This window comes from Pelodiscus sinensis, chromosome 1, assembly GCF_052426305.1.
Source record: "Pelodiscus sinensis isolate ZL-2025 chromosome 1, ASM5242630v1, whole genome shotgun sequence".
NCBI lineage: Eukaryota > Metazoa > Chordata > Testudines > Trionychidae > Pelodiscus > Pelodiscus sinensis.
Window position 1 is genome coordinate 28,781,138 of NC_143052.1, and position 25,776 is coordinate 28,806,913.

General features: G+C 42.8%; 1 protein-coding gene across 2 annotated transcripts in view; it reads right to left on the reverse strand.

Annotated features, from left to right (window-relative positions):
• COG5 (component of oligomeric golgi complex 5) overlaps positions 1–25,776 on the reverse strand; it is a 347,964-nt gene that overhangs the window by 300,712 nt on the left and 21,476 nt on the right. Inside the window, exon 1 of one of the 2 annotated variants that reach the window (XM_075927034.2) lies at positions 18,526–18,605. The exons of the other annotated variant lie outside the window; for it this stretch is intronic. Within the exon in view, the coding sequence (XP_075783149.1) occupies positions 18,526–18,553 (28 nt within the window). The 5' untranslated portion in view covers positions 18,554–18,605. Of the gene's footprint in view, positions 1–18,525; positions 18,606–25,776 lie in introns of those variants that run through there. 2 annotated transcript variants of the gene reach the window in all.

The window sequence follows — 25,776 nt, forward strand, 5'->3', positions numbered from 1 at the left end:
GTTTAACAACTTGCACAATATAGTTTTTTAAAATCCTAATGTGTGGGCTCTGTTCTTCAGAAATAATTGGCAACTTCATGATAATGAAATATATTTTGACTCCATGCTTAGGCGACCTCTTCATCTAACTTGTAATGGTTCTGTATGTACAATTAAAGCATATCCCTCTGTAAACAAGGGCTAAAACTTCCATTTTGGCAGTGGAAGCAATATTTTAAAGTTAGTCCAGAAAAAGAATAATTTTTAATACAAAAATACCTAAGAATGTACACTTTGTTTCCATACAATAATCTGCACATCATTGAATAACTCCACTTCCTTCCCTCCCTCCACTGAAAGAAGAAAAACTAATTTGGGGCTCTGGAGAATAGTGGAAGTAAAATGCAGAGGAATGGGGAAAATCCTGTGTTCTAAGGTTGCCCAATAAATAAATAAAAAACAACAAATTTATACAGAATTTGTTAGACCATTATCTCAGAAGACAGACGTCCCCTCCAAAATGTGAGGATCTTCAGGGGAGTGATCCCACAGTCACCTTGCCACACATCTATCAAAGTCAGCTGCCCAACAGCTGTGGTAATATTCCTGGATCTATTTTACAGAATTTGTGCAGTTCATTTCTCCATCATCTTAACCCTCTCTTCAACTAACATCCAAATTAAAGAATCAAGAAACTAATGGCTCCAAATGCAAAAGTTAATCCGATTGACATAGTTGCTGGGCCGAGATGGTACTGCGGGGTCTCGGTGTGAGGGGCATGGGCACTTATTTGCTATCCCAGGCTTTGAAGCCAGGAATTTGGAACAAATAGTACCCATATGCATCCCCTTGATTTGGTAACTGCTAAAAATTATGACACAAACTTCAAATGTATTAAGGAAAAGAAAAAAAATATTTTATTTGTAATATAAATCACCTCTTCATATATCTCAATTAGTCCTATTTACACAGAAATAACTCTTAATAACTAGTGTTAATGCAAGTTCCATGCATAAAAGGCAGAATATCCCCTCTACACTAGAGATTTTCTCTATTTACAATATGCGCATTTTCTTTTACCTAAAATATACACCTGAACACATTCAAATGTCCAGAGTAAGATTTTTAAAAAAAATCTGGCTTTAAAGAAATCCAAACTATTTTCTCTTCAATTCTTATCCTATCAAATCATACTTGTGGTGAAAGAGGATAACTTCTCTTAGCAAAGCCCTGATGCAACCAGCCCAAGAACCATCTTGGAGATAGTTAGAAACCCATACTCTTGCTCCTTAAAAATCAAGCACTTATGACAGAATTTTACCAAGAGGGATTCTTTAAAACTTTTCAAGTTTGTTTAACTAAATATTTTAATAGCTTTGGTATAGAAGTCATCACATCACCACTTACTGTAATGTGCTGCATCCACTTAACAGGCCAAGTTTCATCTAAAGACATTACTTATCTTAGAATACTAAATAAAATTCTAGTCTTATCCAAAAACAAACAGCTCAGATGTAATGTACAATGTTGTAACGATATTTCAAAATGATTTTTTATTTTTTTGGAAGAAAACTATCATTTTAAAATCACAGCGCTTCTATTTACAGATTATTAAATTGTTTCACTCCTGCCACATCTATCTATCTTGTACGCTTAAATATATGCACGGGAGGGCAGGAAACACTATTAAAATGTTAATAGCACAACATGGTTTCTTACACTCAAACAAGGTATTCCTAGATAAAGATATAATATGTATTTTTTAAAACTTACAGTCATCTGAATATATAAATAAGCCTATAATAATACCCATGGACATAAGGTGAAATTAAAACAGTTTTAAGTAAAGTTTTCACTTTTAAAGGTTATTGACACCTTCAGGGTACACTCTCTTTTTTTTAAAAGCTCAAAGATCTTAGAGCTCTTTTATCATAATGTAACATCAAAGAACTGGGAAACTGTTTTACCAATACATTACTTTTTCCTAGAAGCATCTTTCACAATTCTTTACATTTGAGCTGCTCTGGGCATTTTTGCAACGTATGCAGACAGATTAGCATTTTGGTGCCACCCTCTGGCCATGCCTCTTCTGCTTCTACTTGTGGCCAGAGGAGTTATTCCAAAACTATAAAAACTTGTATAATAATATCAGTAATAAACATTTCAGAGGCAACTGACCAACTAAGATCAATTGGACCACAACAGAAAAAGTCACAACATAAAGATCCCACTCAGCATCTGGCCTTTCAGCTCTTACGCTAGTTAGGGATGGAAAAATTATGGAAGATGCATAAAAGAAACCATCTGTAAAAGTGTGTTCATTCTACAACCCAACATCTTCCACAGTTTTTTATACTGGGGAAGCAGAGAACAAGGAACAAACATAAGGAAGATTACAAAGAAGGTGGAATGAAGAGGAAAGCAGTATCCCATCTCATTTATAACATTTGTTCAAAGAGGAAAAATCATTTCTCAGCACTGCCTTCCAACCATAAGGTGCCTCTGAAGACAGGAAATCTTCATAGTGCTTGATAAAGGTGGCCAACCTTACATGTTTCCACTGTGTGGGCAGAAGAAATGTATGCATACAAGGTCATCAGATCAGGGATCACGTGGAGCATGCCCTGATCCCTTAAGGAACCAGAATCTCCAATATCTTGTGTGCTTCTTCAATACATAGTCTAATTCAGATGACTTGGAAGCTCTAGATCCTTGGCATTTCCAATGGAGAATACTAAAAGGGCACCTCACCTCCAAATGGACTTTCTACATTTGAGTTAAACTTTTCAGGCCCTTCTCATGCCTAAAGCACATCCTTGGTGGCCTGGGACAGAAAGAAGGGAGACCCTCCTCTTGAGAAGCATGGAGGAAAGAGGATACACAATTCTAGAGCTGAGCACCAACTTGTCCTAAAAAAAAAAAAAAATTCCTGCATAGGAAGCATTGACAACTTCAAAGCTTACCTAGGAGATGTGACGGCCATCAGAAACCAAGACATTGATGTGAGCGGCTCAAAGAGGTGGTTCACCAGGGGTCTCAGTACAAGTGGCTGGTCCCACTTTGGAAAGACAGGCCTGACAGCTCATTTGGCTTATCAGACTGTCCTAATGAAACAATGCCTTCCAGAGAACTTGCAGATCCCATGATCATCCTGCTACAAAGAGAGGACACCTGACATGTAATGGTGCTAGGTTGAAAACGCTGTCCGAGCCTTCTTGAAGAAGTTTCAAGATAGTCAGAATTCATGGATTTCTAGGATTTGCTTTGGGTTCCCAACACCAGCACAGAACTTGGTCCAAATAAAGGAGTATATATCCAAGGTTAATACTTTCCACAAATATGTTCCAATAACTTTGGAGAACAAACCTAACAATACTAGTCTTTCCCTTTCAATAGACAGGCTATTAGATGAAGCTGGTTCTGATCCTGTTGAAGAAAAGGAGATTGTAAGAGTATGATCCGTCTCTTCGGGATTGGTACAAGAGGTCCTATTTCAGCTCGATTAAGTACAAAAATCAAGCTGTCATTGGCCAATGCAGAGTTACCAATATTACTATCACCTGATTATTTTAATCTTTTGAATCTCCCTAATAATAGGAAGACTAAGTGTCAAGAGGAGGACTATCAGTGTGATAGAGTATCTCTCCCCATGGATCTGTTGTCCACTCCCCTGCTGAATTACTGTAGCTCTACACATTCAAATGATTTGTGAACAGTTTGGTTCAGGGCAAGCCAAATGGCTGCACAATTAACTCAGTTTTCCTGATGCAAGCAGCACTCAGGGTTGTTTATCTTGGCTACTCAGAGAAAGTTGGTCTTTTGTTTCAGCTCTCTCTTAATGTGAGCAGTCCAGAGGGACAGAGGAGAATGTTCTATTCAGAACATGATTCCCATCACTTAGATGTGTAGTATAGGGCTTCTTTTTCCAGTTGGTTGTTCACATTTGCAGCCATGGTAATACTGTTTGGCAGAATCAGAATGTGCTTCCCCCTCTAGCCTGGGCTGGAACCTTTCTACAATCAGCTTAATTGCTCTTAATTCTAGATAGTTTATAATATTAGTCCTTTCCTCCAGCTAGTAGATGCCAGTTTTGGAACCCTGATGTGCTTCCCAGCCCTCCAGGCTTGTCACAACTGTTACTATCTGAATGTCATGTAGGCTGATTGCCATTTTAAAGATACTGATCACCTTGATCCTTCAAGAGTTTTAGAGGAAAAACTCCATGTTGTTAAAATGAAGCCCTGAAGGAGCCTGATGTGAATCCCCAGCCATGATATTTGAAGGTCTAGTGGTTAAAAGGTTAGAGGTTTCAATTTCAGGCCTCTTGCGGTTCCAAAACTATTTGAGGAAGTCTTGAATCTTCTTAAACTTAGCAAGAATATATCCATTTCTAGAGATCAATATATCTGTATCCACTCCTAAGCAAGTTATTTTGGTGAATGGAACCAAGGAGCTTTCCTTGATATTGATAATAAAATCATGCACCTGCAGGAAATTCAACATTAGGGACGTAGCTCTGTGTGCTGTTGCTGAGGATAGAGCTTTGATTAAAAGATATCATCGGTGGGGGGGAGGGGGAGAAGTTTAAAAGGTGGATCCCCAGTAACCTATATCTGACTACAATGACTACACCATCTTTGTAAAGACCCATAGGGCTGAGGACAAGCCAAACTGGAGTGCCCAGTACTAACAATGCTTCACGCCACAAGCAAAACCTCAGAAATCTGTAATGGCAAGGTCTAATAACTATGTTGAGATATGCCTCCACAAACCCAAAGACATTATGAAGCCCCCAGGGACAAGGAAGACTCCATAGAGCTTTCTTCATTTTTTCCATCCATTTGTTGAGCCTTTTGTGATCTATAATTGTTGGATTCCCCCGTGTTCACTTCCAAATGATGAAGATGGAGCAGAACCTTCCCATTTTTTCTTCTGAGGGACACTCTCTATTACTTCCATATGCAGAAGTGTGTGTGTGTGTGTGTGTGTGTGTGTGTGTGTGTGTATGTGTGTGTGTGTGTATACACACACACACACACACACACACACACACACACACACACACCCCCTCGACAAACCGCTGATTCTACTCGCCCATGGCAAGTAGATTTCAGCCGGTCGCTCCATGCGCCCCATTCACTGGCGCTGCACACATGCGCAGTGCCAGTTTGGTGCATGCACAGTGTGGGGCTAGTGAGTAGCTTTCACTGTGGTTTGGCAAGCACTGTGTGTGTGTGTGTGTGCGCGCACACACGCACACACACACACACACACACACACACACACACACACACACAGATATATATCTTATATTGCAGGATAATTCAAAATAGGAGTCTGGATGAAGAATGGAAGAGGTGGAATCAGTTAATAAGAGATGATCCCTCAAGTAATGATCTCCCAGGTCCATGGAAAATTGTCCCCCCCAGCTTCAACTTCAGCCTCAGCTCCAAGCAGGGTTAATGCAGTCTGTCAAACGGAGGCTATAAGGGCGTATCTAGACTACGCTAGACTTTCAAAAGAGAATATGCAAATTCCAGTGGAATTTGCATATCTTCTTTTGAGCTCACTTTCGAAAGTGAAAGTAATTAAGACACGGTTTTGTTGGCGAACCCTCCCATTTGTTGACAGGCCACGTAAACCTCATTTTTTAAGGAAAAGCAGCTTGTCAACAAACAGGAGCATTCACCGACAAAACCGCATCTTAATTACTTTCACTTTCAAAAGTGCCGCTTTTGAAAGCGAGCTCAAAAGATATGCAAATTCCAGTGGAATTTCATCTGAAAAACCTGATGTCCTTTTGCTAATATTTCCCCAAGGATGAAGGCCAAAAGCAGCACCTTTGTCTGAAGACTGGTCTATAGTTTCTCTCAAAGGTGTAATGTGGCATTGGGACAAACTATTTAGATTTTGCAACACTGTCCATCATTATGTTGTCCAGCTTCTCTCTGAAAAGCAGGGCCACTGTAAAATGTGGCAGAGCACAGCACTTGCTTGGTTTGGCTATTCACCATCTGTGGACAGAAACAAAGATCCTGCCTGGTCAATGAGCTGGCAGCCATGGCTTTGGCTTAGAATCTCAAGGTGTCCAGTAAGATATTAGCAACAAATGCTGTTGCCAAGGAAACTTCCTTCCATGTGAAGGCAAAATTTGGGCATCATTTACCCACAAGGACTCCGATTTTCCAGGAAGGAGAGCGAGATGCCCTCAAAAAGCAAGGAATTGCTAGGAAAACCTGGAGGAAAGTTGAGGAGGGCTCAAAGCCCTTTTAGAGAAATTGCTCCACTTTTGTATTCTGTTCGGTCTTTAGGATGGAATTTCCTTTTTGAGAGGATACCTATATCCTCTGCTAGAGATTCTGTCAATCTTCAGTATCTCAGTAAACAGATCCATTGGTTTCTAGAACGTATAGAACCTAAAAACATTTTTGTTAAAGTGCTTGTCTCTCTCTAGTTTATCCGTTCAACCTGGATTGTTTTGTTTTTCCTTGAAGGAGGGGCATAGGGGAATGATAGGATTAGGGGAGGACTTTGAGAGGAGACATTTGCTCTGACGCTTACTCTCTGGAGTCTGTTCAGACTCAATCTTATTAGTAGATACACTTGTTGCAAATGGCCTTGAAATTCTCAAAGCAGAGGGAAAAACACCTTTGTGGCTTCTTTCCCCACTTCTGATCAGAGTCAGAGCCAAACAATTTACAACCTTCTGTGGAGGAAGGGGAGAAGAGTCAAAGGACAAAGGACTCATACCACTTAGATCTTTTATGATTTTTCTTCCCTTCTTAGCTGGCAAAAAAAAGGTTTTAAAAAAAAATAAAAAAAACTAAGAGAATATAAGAGCACCAGTACAGCTTTGGTGAGGCCTTTTGCAGCCTTCCTTCCCAAAGGCCTGAAGTCTTCTTGTAAAATCTTTTAATGCCTTGCTTGCTGGGTCCCATTCCCTCAAGAAGGATAGAAGGGAAATACTTCCCAAGTCCTCCTTGACAAATTGGGAAGGAGGGATTCTTATGTGCCCTCTCCTTTTTCTAAGACACTGAGAATCCAGTTTAAGACTTATGGAGAGGAGTACTTATGAACCCGTAAGTCTCCCTTTGGTTTTCCAACAGCCTCTTGGTTCTTACCTCTGGGCTCAGCTCACTGTGGTCCTTCTCTTTGGAGCCTCTCCCAGCTCTGCCCAGAGATACCTGGTCCATTTTCCCCATGTTGGAATCACAGCTACTCTGGTGGATCAAGAATCCCATGGTCCAGTCCAGCTCAGCCCCAGAATCCAACAGAGTTAGGGACAGAAGGCAGAGTGCAGACTGGAAATAACTTGTTGCCTGCTGAGCCTGGCAGGGCACCTTACAGGTGGAGCACTATTTGGATTTCATTTAGTGCTTTTTAGACCGCTCTGCCATAACTTAAAAAGTGAATATAGCCAGCAAACAAGCACTGGAGCACAGGATCTGGGTGGGTCCCAATCCACGACCAATAACTAATCCAGAAGATTAGAGCAGGGAGGAGTGCTAGGGGCAGGGAAAACACAGCTCCCCATTACCCCAAAATTAGTATTAAAAATATTTTTTTAAAAACCACACACACCCTTTAGACAGATGAAAGGCAGAAGCACAGAAACTGTGGTCTGCACACTGCTTCAGAGACAAAGCAACTGGTCAAAGCCAGCGTAGATGGCACACTAATTTGCATATATGCTGCAAGATTTAACAGTGTAGCCCAATAAGGATGTAAAAATCCCATGTAACTGGTTAACCAGTCAAATGTGAAGTCCCTTTAACTAGTTAACCCATTAACCAGTTAACCAATTAAGGGGTGCTGCACCAGCCCAGCTCAGCCCACCCACACCGCAGCCAGGCTGGAGTGGCCCACCACCACAGGCAGGCACTGCTCTGGATGCTGAGAGCAGCCACTACCTGCGACATGCCCAGGAAAAGGGCTGCTCGGGACAGCCAGAGCAGCCCCTGTCTGCAGCAGGCCCCACAAGGCTGGAGGAGCCCTCTCTCCAAGGTGGGGTTATGAATATAGGACTGTGGCATAAACCTCTTAAGGGTGGTGCTTACCAATTAACCTTTCATATCCCTATAACCTAGACATTAAGAATTGTGAAAGATGCTGATCTGTAGTACAATACTTTATGGAATAAAGAAAGGGAGCATGGCCCAGTAGTCAGATTATGGGACAAAGCAGGTCCATGCTTAAAAGTAGCTGTATCACTGTAGCACTTAAGCGAAGGTGCTCCTACACTGACAGAAGGGAGTCTTCCATCAGCATAAATAATCCACCTTCCCAAGATGTAGCTGTATCAATGAGCTATGACTTCCCTTCAACACAGTGTTGTCTACACAGAGGGGTAGGCTGGTATAGCTATTTTGTTGTGGGGTGTGGACTTTTCATACCCCCACATGACATACTTATACCAATCTAGGTCTGTAGTGTAAACCTGGCCTTAGCTAAGCCAGCGGTGGTGTTCTCTCATCTCTACAGGATGGACCTCCCTCGTCCGGCACCCTTAGGACATGACTGGTCCCAGATGAGGAATTCTGCTGAACTAGGGGAGGTCTTCCTGTTCCCCATTGCCACCAGCCCCTCCAAGGCCCTGGTTTTGCTACGAGCCAGAGGCCAGCTCCCCCCTTCCCTGCTGCCAGCACCATTGCCACACACTGGGTTTCCCAGCCCGCAGGACCCCTGGCCAGCAGCCCTCAGCCCTCCACCAGACCACTCTGGACCATGGATGTTGCCAGACCAGAGAGTCCCAGTTAACAGAGGTTCAACCTATATTACCAAAATTTTCTGTGTAATTTCAAACAAGTCATTTAAGCTTCCTGTGCTCGTTTCCTTGTCTGAAAAACTTGATGAACTTAAAACACACTATACAAAGTGTTGAGTATTAAGCATTTTATAGCTCTGGTTCTCTATAAAACATACTAGAACAGGCATGATCCACAGAAAGATTAAAATATCATGCAGACAAGATAAAACATGGGTCAACAGCTCAAATAAGAAAGGGCTGTCCAGAGATCACTGGGACTCTGGGAAGGGGGAGAAGTGGATTTTCAGAAGGAATATGAACGGGGGGGAAAAAAAAAAAAGAGAGGGCACTGGGAGGACAAAACGTTAGAAACCACAACAACTGTTGGTGGCTGCATGAAAAAAAGAAAGCTAAAAGCAGGAGATGGCAAATGGACTATGAAATACTTATTACTTATAGTGTGAAACTGTTCAGCAAATTTTATACTCCCCTCACAAAAAAATCACCAATTCTATTAAAATTCACACATCTTATCCCAAGGCAAGTAGAGTTTGAATAACTGCAGCAAATATTGGAGTCTCTAAGAGAATTAGTTGGCTTAACCTTTGAAACACAGCCCTTCTTAAGACACTGACAGAGAAATATTTAATTTTAAGGCAGGTAAAATATTTACTAATGACAGGTCACTTCATAGTTCATAGAATCATAGGACTGGAAGGGACCTCGAGAGGTCATCGAGTCCAGCCCCCCGCCCTCAAGGCAGGACCAAGCTCCGTCTACACCATCCCTGACAGATGTCTATCTAACCTGTTCTTAAATATCTCCAGAGAGGGAGATTCCACCACCTCCCTTGGCAATTTATTCCAATATTTGACCACCCTGACAGTTAGGAATTTTTTCCTAATGTCCAATCTAAACCTCCCTTGCTGCACTTTAAGCCCATTACTCCTTGTCCTGTCCTCAGAAACCAAGAGGAACAAATTTTCTCCTTCCTCCTTGTGACACCCTTTTAGATATTTGAAAACCGCTATCATGTCCCCCCCCCTTAATCTTCTTTTTTCCAAACTAAACAAGCCCAGTTCATGAAGCCTAGCTTCATAGGTCATGTTCTCTAGACCTTTAATCATTCTTGTCGCTCTTCTCTGTACCCTTTCCAATTTCTCCACATCTTTCTTGAAATGTGGCGCCCAGAACTGGACACAGTACTCCAGCTGAGGCCTAACTAGTGCAGAGTAGAGCGGCAGAATGACTTCACGAGTTTTGCTTACAACACACCTGTTGATACAACCTAGAATCATATTTGCTTTTTTGCAACAGCATCACACTGTTGACTCATATTCAACTTGTGGTCCACTATGACCCCTAGATCCCTTTCCGCCATGCTCCTTCCTAGACAGTCGCTTCCCATCTTGTAAGGAAGGAACAATCAGTTCCATACAAAGTGGAGAACTTTGCATTTCTCTTTATTAAACTTCATCCTGTTTACCTCTGACCATTTCTCTAATTTGCTACGGTCATTTTGAATTATGTCCCTATCCTCCAAAGAAGTTGCAACCCCACCAAGTTCGGTATCATCTGCAAACTTAATAAGCGTACTCTCTATCCCAATATCTACGTCATTGATGAAGATATTGAACTGTACGGGTCCCAAAACAGACCCTTGCGGAACTCCACTTGTTATCCCTTTCCAGCAGGATTTAGCACCGTTAACAACAACTCTCTGACTACGGTTATCCAGCCAATTATGCACCCACCTTATCATGGCCCTATCTAAGTTATATTTGCCTAGTTTATCAATAAGAATATCATGCGAGACCGTATCAAATGCCTTACTAAAGTCTAGGTATATGACATCCACCGCTTCTCCCTTATCCACAAGGCTCGTTATCCTATCAAAGAAAGCTATCAGATTAGTTTGGCATGACTTGTTCTTCACAAACCCATGCTGGCTAATCCCTATCATTTTATTACCTTCCAAGTGTTTGCATATGATTTCCTTAATTACCTGCTCCATTATCTTCCCTGGGACAGATGTTAAACTGACCGGTCTGTAGTTTCCTGGGTTGTTCTTATTCCCCTTTTTATAGATGGGCACAATATTTGCCCTTTTCCAGTCTTCTGGAATCTCCCCTGTCTTCCATGATTTTTCAAAGATCATAGCTAAAGGCTCAGATCCCTCCTCTATCAGCTCCTTGAGTATCCTGGGATGCATTTCATCAGGACCTGGTGACTTGCTGACATCTAACTTACCTAAGTGATTTTTAACTTGTTCTTTGTGTATCCTATCTTCTAAACTTACCCTCTCTCTGCTTGTATTCACTACGTTAGGCACACCTCCAGACTTCTCGGTGAAGACAGAAACAAAGAAGTCATTGAGCATCTCCGCCATTTCCAAGTTTCCTGTTACTGCTTCTCCCTCCTCACTAAGCAGTGGGCCTACCCTGTCCTTGGTCTTCCTCTTGCTTTTAATGTATTTATAAAAGGTCTTCTTGTTTCCCTTTATGCCTGTAGCTAGTTTGATCTCATTTTGTGCCTTTGCCTTTCTAATCTTGCCCCTGCATTCCTGTGTTGCTTGCCTATATTCATCCTTTGTTAGTTGTCCTAGTTTCCATTTTTTATAGGACTCCTTTTTTATTTTGAGATCATGCAAGATCTCCTTGTTAAGCCAAGCTGGTCTTTTGCCATATTTTCTATCTTTCCTACACAGCGGAATTGTTTGCTTTTGGGCCCTTAACAAAATCGCTTTGAAATACTTCCAACTCTCCTCAGTTGTTTTTCCCTTCAGTCTTGCTTCCCATGGGACCTTACCTACAAGTTCTCTGAGCTTATCAAAATCTGCCTTCCTGAAATCCATTACCTCAATTGTGCTGGTCTCCCTTCTACCTTTCCTTAAGATCATGAACTCTATTATTTCGTGATCACTGTCCCCCATACTGTCTTCCACTTTCAAGTTCTGAACTAGTTCCTCCCTATTTGTTAAAATCAAATCCAGAACAGCTTCTCCTCTGGTAGCTTTTTCAACCTTCTGAAAGTTGTCTCCAATGCAGTCCAGAAACTTATTGGATAGCCTGTGCCCCGCTGTGTTAGTTTCCCAACATAAGTCTGAATAGTTGAAGTCCCCCATCACCACCAAATCTTGGGCTTTGGATAGTTTTGTTAATTATTTAAAAAAGGCCTCATCCACCTCTTCCACCTGGCTAGGTGGCCTGTAGTAGACTCCTAGCATGACATCACCCTCATTTTTTACCCCTTTTAGCTTAATCCAGAGACTCTCTACACAGCTATCTCCTACGTTCATCTCCACTTCAGTCCAAGTGTGTACATTTTTAATATAAAAGGCAACCCCTCCTCCCTTTTTTCCCTGTCTGTCCTTCCTGAGCAAGCCGTACCCTTCCATACCAACATTCCAATCATGCATCCCATCCCACCAGGTTTCTGTAATACCAATGATATCATAGTTGTATTTATTTGTTAGCAATTCCAGTTCTTCCTGCTTATTACCCATACTTCTCGCATTTGTATATAGGCATTTGTTAATTTTATTTCCCAATGCTAGAAGGCTAGGAATCAGTTAGGTTATTTTAAAATATCTCTGGATACTTACCACAGTAAACTTATGATAATCCGGCACCTTTAGGACCCAGGGGGTGCCGGATTATCAGATATGCCAGACTATCGGGGGGGGGGCCCTATGAGAGGTCTGGGGGTGGGGTGGGAGGATGCCATCCCAGACCCCTCATAGCCCCGCCTTCCGATAGTCCTACTCTGCCCTAGGCGTCCCCGATTCAGCCGCTGCTGGTCAGTTTCAGCAGCGGCTGAATCGGGACGCCTGGGGCAGAGCAGCTGGGGTGCTGCCGGGTTGGTCCCACAGCCCCTAGGGGCAGCGCTACGGGACCAACCCGGCAGCACCCCAGCTGCTCTGCTCCCGGCTTCGCCAATTCAGCTGCTGGTCAGTTTCAGCAGCGGCTGAATGGGGAAGCCGGGTGCAGAGCAGCTCCAATTGTCCGGCTGCCCTGAGCACTTCCAAGTTCCTGATGGTGCGAAACCATCAGGAGTGCCAGAGTATTGGATGCCGGACTAATGGAGTTTTACTGTACTTCAAAGTGTCTTCCCTCCATGAATACTTAGGTAAACACACTAGGGATGTTAAAGGTTATGGTTTTTTTTTTGTAAACATGTACTCTTGAATTTTTTTTTTTTTTTTTTTAAGCAGTAACATGTTTATATGCAAATGGGGGCAGGTGGGAGCTCTGGCTCCCCACAAGCTCCAGTTCCTGCCTCTTCCCACCACTGCTGCCTCTGATGAAGAAAGAGACAGCAGCATGGGAGGCAAGCAGCTCCATGGGAGCCAGTACACAGAGGGAATCAGCTTGAAAAGGGGGAGGGATAGCTCAGTGGTTTGAGCATTGGCCTGCTAAACCCAGGGTTGTGAGGTCAGTCCTTGCGGAGGCCATTTAGGGATTTGGGGCAAAAATTTGTCAGGGATGGTACTTAGTCCTGCTGTGAAGGCAGGGGACTGGACTCAATGACCTTTCAAGGTCCCTTCCAGTTCTAGGAGATAGGCAATCTCCATTTATTTATGTATTTAATGTACAGGCTCCCACCTGTTTCCCCCCAACACTGCTCTATCTCTATCAGAGACAGAAGTGGGGTGGGGAGGGAGTGGCTCTACAGGTACCGGTGCTCATGGGGAGGTGGCTTAAAAGACGGCTCCTCCAGAGCACCAGCTCCTGCCTGGCCTCTCTCCTCCCCCCTGCGCTATCTTTGGGGGAGGCAGCAGGCTCCGTGGGAGCTGGCATGCATGAAGAGCCGGCTTAAAACTCGGATCCTGCCTCCACCCGCCCTCATATGCTGCTACCTCTGATGCAGAGGTAGCAGTGGTGGGGGGAGGCAACTGGCTCAGCAGGAGCTGGTATATGCAAGGAGATGGCTTGAAAGCTGACTCCCCATGTGTATCAGCTCCTACCTGCCTCTTCCCTCCCTGCTACCTCTGAGAGAGGTAGCGGGGGGGGGGGGAATGAGAAGGGAGGAAGACAGGGAGGCAGCTTGGCAGGAGCCAGTACTGGGGGGGATGGGGGGGGGGAGAGAGAAAAGATGGGTTTTAAGCCAGCTCCCCACAGGCACCGTCTCCCCCCCCGCCCCAGGAGGGATGCCTGTAACAGTTAGAATTAACCGATGAGCCGACATTGTTTAATAGTGTAAATAGGTGCACGCTAACATCCCTAAAACACATGTACATTATAAACACAGAGGCATAAATTCTAAAGTGTAAAAAGGGATCCTATATAAAGGTATCTTGCATGTACAGACTGCCCCTGACTTGCAACGCAATCGGCTCCGGGGATATTATTGCAAGTCGGGGGCATCGTAACTCGAGCCCACATTTACAACAGGCGTTGTACGCCATCGTAAATGCGGGAACGAGGACATAAATTGGGGGATTTTGGCCCCTTCCGCACTTATGGAAAAGGTCATAAGTGGGGTAGAGGGTCGTAAATAGTGCCGTTGTAAGGTGGGGGCCTCCTGTATAAACATCATTTAGCATTTAGAGTGCATATCTGCTATCTGGCCAGACAAAATCATGATTCTCTCTCAAGTATTACTAAAAAACAAACAAACAAAAACAAAAACAAAACAAAAAGTCTTATTTGAGATTTACAATATTTACCTGGAAATTTACCCCAGACAGCTAAAATAGCTTTTTTGCTGGTAGATAATGTGCATATAACAACACGGTGAAAACTTTTTGATGATATATTTGTCAGAACAGTTGCACAGTTGATTGTTCTCAAGTAAATATCTGTTTTGTATGAACAATTCTGATTTCCAGTTCTACTTTTTTTTTTTTTCTTTAAATAACTTATGGTTCTTTTTAAAAATCTTTCAATGCAGCCTAAATTTATTAACTTAAAAGAATGCCCTTAATCTTATGGGTTTTTTCATCCTTTTTCTTGGACTAAAAATGCAAAGAAAAAAATTTTTTAATGGTGATACTGAACGGAGTGAATTTCACAACTTTTAAAAAAATTAAGCCAAATCTGACTCACTTCTCACACTAGTTTAAGCCCATAGAATTCAGTGGGAGAATTATGACAATGTGAGTGGAGAATCCAGCTCTGTGTGTACAATCTACTTCCTTAAATGTTCATTGAGTAGAGTTACAATTTAAGCAGGAAAATGTTCTTTATTTTTAAATGGCTTGAGAAATAATGGATTAGAAAGATAAAATAGATCTGTGCCCAAGACCAGCAAGTTTTGTATAAAGATCGTGTGCAGCAAGCGATGGTAAGGGCAAAGACAGGCAGGCTGGATGATGTTCATGGTGAGAAATATTCACATGTCATCATGGGAAACTTATCATACCAACTCTTTTGAGTAAGTTACTCTATCTACAACCACTTCCAATAGGCTGAGCTCAATTTTTAACTTTGGGATGTGAATTCCAAAGTCCTGAGTTATCCCTTCAAGATGTAATGCACCCCAATATACCTCACCATCATTAGGCTGTGCCATTTCAGCTCCCACCACCTACCAGAGAACCTAATGATCCCTTCAACTCTTGGCTTACAATTCCCCTTCACAAAATCTGCCACCTCTCCCTGTGCCACTCAGATGCCTCCTATACACAGTACGCCCACCGTCAACACCTTCCATCAACAGTTCACCACTTCTGTCTGCAGTAAAGATTTTAGGCTGTGCTCACAAATTTTGTATCTACAGATGCACAGCACAACAGACCTGTGAACTTTCACAATCACTACCCATAGAAGATTAGCAATATTTAAACTCAAGATCTGACTTCTGAATTGGGATGAATTTCACCCAAAAAGTTGACTAGTAAGCTATCCCCTCTTGGGCTGAAACAGTTTCACACACCAAGATGATATTTAAAAATATCTTAACTTTGACATACGCAAAATACAAACCATTGTCACATTTTCTAACATTATGGTACAGTTAAAGAAAACAAGATTTAAAACAATTCTAACCAACTTATTTTGAGATTACAGTAATAACAATTGAACTTTGAAACCTCAAACTTGATAGCATGCTTTCCTAAACCAAATGTTTATTTTTTTCCTTATTATGGGTGTGGTAACATGCATACATAGTGTACACATAAGATTCAAACTGCAGTAGTCTCATCTTGTGAGAAAGATACACTAAGCACTTCTCAAAACAGCAGAGATACCAGCCCAGAAATCCATGCATACTGTTTTCTGAAATGCTTCTTACTTTCTATCAAAAGTTATATACCAGAACTATTGTCCTCTCTATTGTTGTCTGTTCATCTTGTTAAACCTAAGGCATTCATTATCCACCTGAAGACACACATTCAGCTTCTTAAGGTTGAATCCTTAAGTGATAGGCTCTCTGGACAAATTAGCATGTCTTGCACATAAAAACAAATCAAATATATAACAACTTCACAACAGCATTTTAGAGGTATAAAGTATATTATTGAGTTTCAGGCTAAGAACCTTTTAATCCCACAAATCAACTTAGAAAAGAGGCAACTTAGAAAAGAGAAGACTAAGGGAGGATATGATAGAGGTCTATAAAATCTTGACTGGTGTGGAAAAAGTGAATAAAGAACAGTTATTTACTTATTCCTACAATATAAGAACTAAGGGTCACCAAATAAAGTTAATAGGCAGAAGATTAAAAACAAACAAAAGGAAGTTTTTCTTCAGTCAGCACACAATCAACCTGCGGAACTGCTTGCCAGAGGATGTTGTGAAGACTAGAACTTTAACAGGGTTGAAGAGAGAGCAAGATAGATTCATGGAGATTAGGTCCATCAATGGTTATTAGCCAGGATGGGTAGGAATGGTGTCCGCAGCTTCTGTCTGTCTGGAAATGGATGACAGGAGAGGGATCATGTGATGATTACCTGTTTGTGTTCCCTTCCTCTGGGGCATCTGATATTGGCCACTGTTGGAAGACAGGATACTGGGCTAGATGGACTTTTGGTCTGACCCTGTATGGCCGTTTTTATGTTCTAACACAGAGTTAAAATGCCAAGAGTTCTATCTTAATAGGTGACAGCCAAGAGTTCTATCCTAATTGACATCAACTGCACATTGTGTGTTTTGCATTACTTATCCACTTTGATGGGGATGGGACTTCTCTTGCAGTTTTCCAGTCAAGAGACTTCTTAGAATCCTAGAGGAAGGGACCTCGAGAGGTCATCGAGTCTAGTCTCCTGCCCTCTCAGAAGGACCAAGCACTGTCTATATCATCCCTGACAGATGTCCAACTTGCTCTTCAATATTTCAAGTGATAGAGATTCTACACCTCCCCAGGCAATTTTTCCAGTGTTTAGGCAGTGAGGAAGTTTTTCCTAATGTCCAACCTAAATCTCCCTTGCTGAAATTTAAGCCCATTGCTTCATAAAAGTCTTTCACACAGCAACAAAAAGAAAGATGTTTTCCCACCTCACAACGTCACAAAGTATCACAAAAATCTCAGAGATGCACATACAGGACCTGAAACTACTTAGCCATAAAAAAAAAAACAAATGAAGAACGTAAATGTACAAAATGTTTTAAGTATCTTTACATTCATTTCTGCATTAGCTATGTCTTAACAACTCTACACTCAGTCATGCTAATGGGAATACAGCTATTAGAAGACAGCATGTCCTTGTCTCTCTATATAAAAAAATGTGTCCTGCGGGATGACAGAGCAGCAGCATCACGTCACGCTGCATCCCACTGTCCCCTCTGCCATGCCTCATCCCTCCCCTCCGTGCCACAGGATGGGAGCTGCATGCCCTTCCCTCTCCTCCCTCCCAGGGGGGTAATGCCACACCTTCCCCTCTTGCCGTGGGGAGGCAGGAGCCATGCACCCTCCTGAGTGGGGGTTGGGAGCTGCATTCCCGCCCTCCTCCTGGGCGGGACCAAAGCCATGCAGCATCCCCCACTCCAGTGCCCCGGTGAGGAAACCACAAGTCATGCATCCTCTCCCCACACCACCAACCCCTTTACTCACCTCTTCCACCAAGACCCTGCACCCTACCCTGCTCTTGCACCCTCCCCCTTGGCCAGACACCTACCCCTAGCTGGCTACTGCCCCCTTGCTGCTGGCCAGACACCCTGCGCCCAGCCCACTCCTGCACCCTCCCCCTCGGCCAGACACCTATCCACACAGAAGTGGATGAGTTGGCAAGCGTAGTGAGCAGTGGGTGCAGACCCCTAGTTTCTCTTATTAAATAGATTTAGGAAATACTCATCTGGTGTTCTGTTATCTCTCTCTAATCTTCAACTTCCTATCCTGTTTTGTAATGGTTTAACTTGATACTGTATCAGATAAACAGCTCAACGTTATTGCTGGAACATCATCATTGCAGTAAAACATGTCGTCTTGGCTGTATCAGAAAATTATTCCCACAGCCATATTAGGCCAGTTTTACTTTTAATTTTGCCAGGCTCTCCCACAGCCTGCTGTAGATTTTGTATCATAAATAAGCACTGGTGGTGGGGAAAATGCTTCACATCTGATGACAAATGTATTGCTTCACATAATGCTTCATGTATTGCTTCTTCATTACACATTACATTATTATAAATCATTCCACTTTTCTCAACCCTGATTTCCCAAGATCCAAACATCCACGGCACATATACATAGAAAAAGGCAGTTTTATCTGTTGGAAAATCACCATCACCGGGTATGAATGTGCTATTATCCACAAACCAACTGAAGTAAAGACATCAAGAGCAAGCAATTCACTAGAACACACATAACATGAATACCATTGAGAAGCAAGAACTGAATACAAATGTTAATAGCAATACCTTCAACCTTGAACAGAAAAGAATGCATCGCTTCTGCCAACAGCTGCTTGTGCAAATCTATCAAATTACAACACGAACAACTAGAAACCAAAAAAAATGGAAAAAGATCTAATGAATTTGTTTTTCTTAAAAGTACTTTGGCATGCTCTGTAGTCGAAAAGAAACTCCACCCCCCACATTCTAGGTATAGACTCCTGACCTGGGTAAAAGTAACTTAAATTTCTTACAGGCACTGTCCTTTGGGGAAGTTAAAGGCAGGGAGAAAGGGTCTGGCCATACAACAGTGCCTGTAAGAAATTTAAGTGTGGGGTGGAGTGCAGAAGGGCTCAAGGCAGAAGGTTTGGGTGCGTGGGGGTTGCAGGAGTTAGGCCTGGCAACTGGGAAGCATGGGGTGGGCAATCATTTTTGACCAGGGTCTGCTTGAGAAGTGGCCCTGGACTACCCCAAAGGGGGCAGGGCCTCAGGTGGAAGGTGCAGAGGCAGGACACTCCCTCCTTCCCCGCCTACAGACCCTGATTGGTCTGGGGATTGGAGAGGGCGCAAAGTCTTTGTCCCCGCCCCCCAGAGAACCACCAGCTGTTCTGAACAGCTGGCAGTTCCCTTTAGGCACCCTTGTCTCTCTGTGGTGGGAGGAGACTTTGTGTGCTCCTCCCTGCCCCCAGGTCAATCAGGGCCTGGGAGAGGGGGAGTGTGCAAAGTCTCTCACTCCCTGTCCCTGCCCTGCTAGGGAGCACTGTGCTCAGAGTCAACCGCCACCTGAGAAGCAGCTGGCAGTTGACTAAGTGACAAGCCCCTTGCAGGGTAAGAGGAGATTTTGCATGCTCCCTCCTCCCCCAAGCCCTGATTGGCCTGGGGGCAGGGGGAGCATGCAAAGTCTCCTCCCACCCTGCCAGGAGTGTGCAGTGCCCTGCACTCCTTGCAGGGCAGGAGGAGACTTCACGCACTTCCTCCCATCTGCAGGCCTTAATTGGCCTTCAGGGCAGGGGAGCGTCAGGGCCTCCACAGGCCAGATCAACCCATTTGGCGGGCCGGATCCAGCCCACAGAGGCCCTTTTCCCCACCCCTGGGAACACAAGAGTCAAAGTTGAGATGTAGGAGGGGTTCAATGCAGGGGGCTGGCATGCAGGGGGGGGATGCAGGAGTCAAGGTTAGGTTGTATGAGAAGGCTTAGGATGTTAGACAGCAATTAATTCAATAGTCATGTAACCACACAAAATTTGATAGTCCCCAGTGGCAGGGCCACCTTCACCTCCTTCCCCATGCTGCTGCCTCTAAGACAGCAGTGGGGAGAAGCAAAGGAGGCTGCCGTAGACCAGCCTGTCTGTGGCAGGCCCAGGCTAGCCACAAACAGAAGCTGCTCCGTGGATGCCAGCACAGCCTCCATCAATGGGGAGTCTGGGCTCCCCACGGACAGGGGTTGCTGCCACCTCACACTGCTGCTTCTGTATCAGAGGCCATAGCACGGGGCGGCAGGTGGGAGCTGGTCTGCATGGGAAGCTTTAAAGTGGCTCTCACCTGCCACCTCTAATAAAGAGAGGCAGCAGCATGAGATGGCAGGGGGCTCCCCGGGAGTGGTGCTGGAAGCACACTGGCTGACAGCCTCACCAAGGGGAACTATCAAGGAGTCATGTAACCACTAAAATTTTATGCATTTACATGGCTGTTCAATTATACACTTTCTCAAATCCCTAGCTTCAGTGAAGACCCTATTTATGCCAAATAGAATGGTTTTCCCATAGGCATATATATTCCACCTCCCCAGGAGGCAGAAACTATGTCAGTGGGATAATTCTCTCATTGAACTAATGTGGTCTACACCTGGGATCAGGTTAGTTAAACTGCATCTTTCAGAGGCGTGGATGTCCAAATTTAGATCAGTCCCAAGTGTGAACACAGATAAAAGTTGCTATATAGAACTAATACAACTATTTAAGTCTTAATTACTCGTGTATTATTTCAATACTGATAAGCAGTACTTTGTATATGCACAAAATATTATTCGTCACAGTCCCTGAAAAGATTACAATTTTGCAAAGTAATAAGGCATTCTTTCAAATGCCAGTGGAGTCAGCTGCCTGAGAACTGAGAAACTAACCCGCAAGCAGTGCAAAGGAATATTGAAGTATGGCTTCTGATTTCAGCTTCCAGAGGCACCCTCCTCTAATTGTTATTGCTCAGCCAATTCCTTTTGACATAGTTTGAGCGTTAAATTTCTGATAAGTGGCAGCAACATGGTGACCTATTCTGGAATTAATTTGAATGTTAATTACATAATAAGTACTTGGAACAAAAGTACTTGGGTCAGACAGGTGAACTGAAGCTGAAGGTCTTTCAGGAGTTTCTCTATCTATGATTTTATCTGCAACAATAAGGAGAGACCTGTGCCTTCTCAATTTAATTTTCTAATCACAATAGTCTAAGACTCTAGCATGTCATTATCCATGGCTCCCGGAGACCAAACTACTCTGCAGTTAATTTAACATCAATCAGTTCAAATTTAAAAACCAAAACCCATACATCACTGAGCTTTCCTAATCATACACAGGAAGGCTATTATTTTTAACCAGATGATTGTACTACTGCTTGGCTAAATTATTTTTGTTTTATATTTTTAAATATAACAAGTATTTTGCACTCTAGTGCCTCTGCACCTCTTCAAAAAAATTGTAGTTTCAACTTTGTTTTTTATTTCCAGCAATTGATCCTCTTATGGAATGTACATGTCTCTATTTTCCTCTTCATTGAATCTCAGCTATAAAGTTGTTACAGAGACTGATTTTATAGGAGCAACAGTGAGTCTAGAACAGTAGTAGGCAATAATTTTTGATGGGAGACCACTCCAAGAATTTGGAAAATGGTCAATCTGGGACAGGGGTGCCTAGGGTGGCCAGGTGTCCGGTATTGACCCGGACAGTCCTGTATTTTCACCTCCTGTCCGGTAAAAAAATTTCAGAAAATACCAGACAGCTAAAATGTCCAGTATTTTCTTATTTTTTCCCCCTGCCAGGAGGCAAAAATACCGGATAGCTAGCAACCCTACGACACACTCAGCAACCGGGCCCAGCCCCCGTCCCTCCTGCCAGGCCCTCTGGACGCCCCCCCACTTACTTGGTTCCACAGGGGCTTGTCTTGTTGCTGGAACAGAAAAACAAAATGGCCACAGGCAAAAAAGCCTCTTCTTAAAGGAGCCATGCTGAGGTTTTTTTTTTTTTTTTGCTTAACAACTTTAGTCTGCCCCCCCCCCTTTTTTTCCCCCCCCTCAACAATTTTTTTTCTGGGGGGGCAGGGGAGAGGGGTGTTCGGTACTTTCGGTTAAACCATCTGGCAACCCTAGGGGTGCCGGATCTGGGAGGAGGTGCGGGGGGGGGCAGAGGATTTGTGTATATGAAGTAGGGAGGCAGGAGTGGTCGTCAGAGAGTTAGGAAGGGAGGGACTGGGGTGCTGAAGACAGACTCTGGTCAGGTGACTTACCAGCCCCCAGCTCATTCCTGACTCATCCTCTGTCTGCCTCACCCCAGCACAGGCTGCAGCCATGGATTCTGTGAATAACTACTAGCCCCTGGCTGCTTGTTATTGAAACAGGCATCTCCCATTGGCCAGTTCCTGGCCAGAAACTCCCCCCACTACCCTCCAGGCTGTGTTTTTAAAGTGAAACCGCCCCACAGCCGCATTTGAGCAGAGTGAGGGTAGGGTGAGGCAAGTGGGAAGCCTGCCTAGGGCTCCCCATAGCATCTGCAGACCAGATCCAGTGGCTTGGGTGGGCCAGATGTGGCCCACAGGCCTTATTTTACCAAGGCCTGCTCTAGAACATTGATATTTTCCCCATGTACTTCCCTATCCCATAACAGTAAATTCTCTTCAACTAGAAGCAAGGAGACTTCCCTTTTTTAAAAGCCTGGTAATAAGACTGTTCAAAAGCCATGATCTTTTGAAAGGGTTCAGCACATGCTCCCCACTTATTCATCTTGCCCAACAAGCAAACATGTATAAAGTGAGGTCACTATCCCCTCTCCTCACTTATAAAAAGAGTAAGTATTAAACACAATACTGGGTCAGACAGACATATTCAGTATTTACATAATAAATAAATTAAAATAATATTAAATTCAAGAGTTTAGTAGATCTAAAAAAGGATTGGACATTAATATGGATAACAACAACATTTTTAAAACAACAAGACAGATAAATGCTTATGATTTAGAGCAGTGGTCCCCAACGCGGTGCCCAGAGGCGCCACGGCGCCCACTGGGCCATTTGTGTGTGCCCGTGGAGTAATCTGGGCTGGTCCCGCCCCCAGGCGTGCGGCAGGTGCCAGCCCCGGGCACATGGGCGGCCCCTGCCCCGGGATCGTGGCAGAATCCGGTGCCGGTCCCGGGCGCATGTTTGGCCTCGCCCCCAGGAATGTGGCCCATGAGTGGCCCCGCCCCTGGACGCCCGGTGCGTGAGCGGCCCCAGCCCCAGGCGCCTGGCAGCCCCAAAACGTTGGGGACCACTGCTTTAGAGAATAAAATAACTGATGGGATTAAAAATAAACACCATGTTCATTGTCAGGTTATTCATTAGCTGTCTATTCTGGCATTTTTTTTAATCTCTCTAATCTGCTATGAGCCACTGGTCCAATATGACAACTTCTACCTACAGACACATATTACAGGGAATTTAGTTTTTTATAGATCTCTAGAGAACCAATTTGTGCACACAAACTAGTGAAGAAAAATGATACACTGTATATTTTTAAACTTAAGATTTTTTTCATCAAATTTCAGCATCACATATGTTTGGGTTCTTGTACCTATTTAGAGAAATATTATAAGAAACAGAAAATGCTTTTAAAAAAAGAACATTTTTAGTATTTCCTCCACAAAAAGATGGTACATGCTTTATTTTTAAAGTTGCACAGAAAATTCAGTTGTCCTATAAAGAGTATATTATATCAAATTTTGGAGACTAAATTCAGTCATACAAGTGTGAAATATCTTTAAGTGAAAAATCTCAATTCAACTTTAAATATGCAGTTGCTACTGGCATCACAGAAAAACTCTCCCCCCAATATTTCTTGCATGGCTTTTATATGTTGTGGAATACTGCCACCTTAATAAAACCCTTTGGAGGAAAAAAAATATTTCTGTTGTTCCCTCTGATAGTAGGGATGCAAGCGACTAGTCACTTCCCCCTTCCATTGCTGCTTCCATCAGAGAGAAGCAGCAAAGGGCAGGGGGAGCAGGAGCCTGTGCTGGGGGGAACTGGCTTAAAAGCCAGTTCCCCCTCCAGTACCATCTCGGGGGAGGGGAGGGGAGGAAAGAGAGGCACAACAGAGGCAAAGGTGTAGCAGGGGAAACCAGGTGTGAGCCAGGAATCAGCTGTCCCAGCTCACTCCTCCCCACTCCCACCCCTCCACTGTGCTTTAGCTTTTTAAATGTATTAAAAGCCTGCCGGCTCTTAATACATTTAAAAGGCAGAGCAGCAGCGGAGTTAGGGCCCAGGGCTAGGTTATCTGCAGTATCCCTCCCTCCCCCATCAACTAGTCAATGGAAATTCCATCGAGTAGTCAATTAGGGATCTTTAAATGGTGTTTTAATCAGTCATCTGATAGAGTAGAATTTTTTAAACCATCACCACGCAACATTTAGGACTTGCTTTTATTACTCTTTTACCTCACACTGAGGTTATCACCTCCTACTTTAGATCAAGGCCAGGTAAAAACCTCTATAAAAGGAGACACCAAGTCACAAATTAACTGGCAGAGTTGTTAATCTGAATTAATTAAATAAAATATTAAATCAATGTTCTGTAAAGAATTTGGGAGTGAAATCCTTGCTCTGCTGAAGTCAAGGGGAGTTTTACCACTGATGTGGTGCCAGAATTCCATGCTCTCTCTCATAGTGTCTACAGGATGAGACTCAATAGTACTTAATCAAAGCACAGTTCCAGTTACTACACTTAGGCTACATTTAGACTACAAGCCTCTTTTGAAAGAAAGTGTCTAGACTACAAGCAGATTTTTCAAAAAAGCAAGCCATTTTTTTGAAAGAGTCTAGATGCTCTTTCAAAAAAGCAGTTTGCATTCAATAGTGCCTTTTTTCGAAAGAGTACTTTTGAAAAAAGGCGTTATTCCTCATAGAATGAGGTTTACCATGATTAAAAAACCAGCCGCGTTCTTTCGATTTACTTTTGAAAGAACACAGCTGTAGTCTAGACGCAGGTGACTTTTTTTTTAAAAAACTACTTTTTTCGAAAAAACCCTGTAGTCTAGACACATCCTTAGAGAAAATGTATTAAAGGACTTTCGTAAGCATTATGGAAAGATGGTAGTTTTTCAACATGAGAACAGTAACATCTATGTGAACATAGATATGTATCTATTATTTAAACTCCTAAAAGACCTTTAACAAGGTCTTGCACATCACTTAAAGTGGCATGATAGCGAGTGATACAGCTAGTGAGCCTTAAAAAAATACAAGGTTAAATCCTCGGATGGTATAAACTGTAGATTAAAAAAAATTTTTACAAAAATTTAAATGTAGTCAATTTAACCAATTATTTCATTCAAGTTAATCCCACTACCTGAATTAGTTATTTTCCTTAAGACCTGGTTAAAATAAAAGATGCACTGGTAAAATAATGTGTTTGTACTCTTTTCTATTCTAACTTAGATCACTATGGCTGATACTTAAGCCTTTTCATCCAACTGTTCTAATAAACAAACAAACATAGACTTTCATTTGCATAACAGCATCTGTTAATTATAAAAAGACAATTATTATCTAATAATTTTTAATTACAGAGTATGAAAAGATCAGCAATGACAAACATGCACAACAAACCTTAGGATAATTCTGAATGTTTAATAGTTCAGTCCTCCCACACTCTATTTTTAGAAGATGAAATTTGAATAGCATTAAATCAAAGAAGAACTAACAACAGCTGCTAAATTTTTGTATACCACAGCTATTACCAAGATCTGAGAGATTAAAATGACTTTCAGAAAGGCCACAGATTTGGCTAATTTTTTTAAAGAAACAAAATACATTTAATTCAAAATATGTAATAAACCAAATGGCTTTCAAAAGCCAACATTATTGCTAAATAACCTTCTCTCTCTCTCTCAATATGTATTCCATGTAGTCAAAGGTTGATATGAAATTATCTATGGTAAGCATTTGCCCAACATGTAACTCATTATTATAGGAATTTTTCTGTAATTGGTCAGTTATGTCCAGATAAGCCTAGCAAAAAAAAATCACGTAAGGG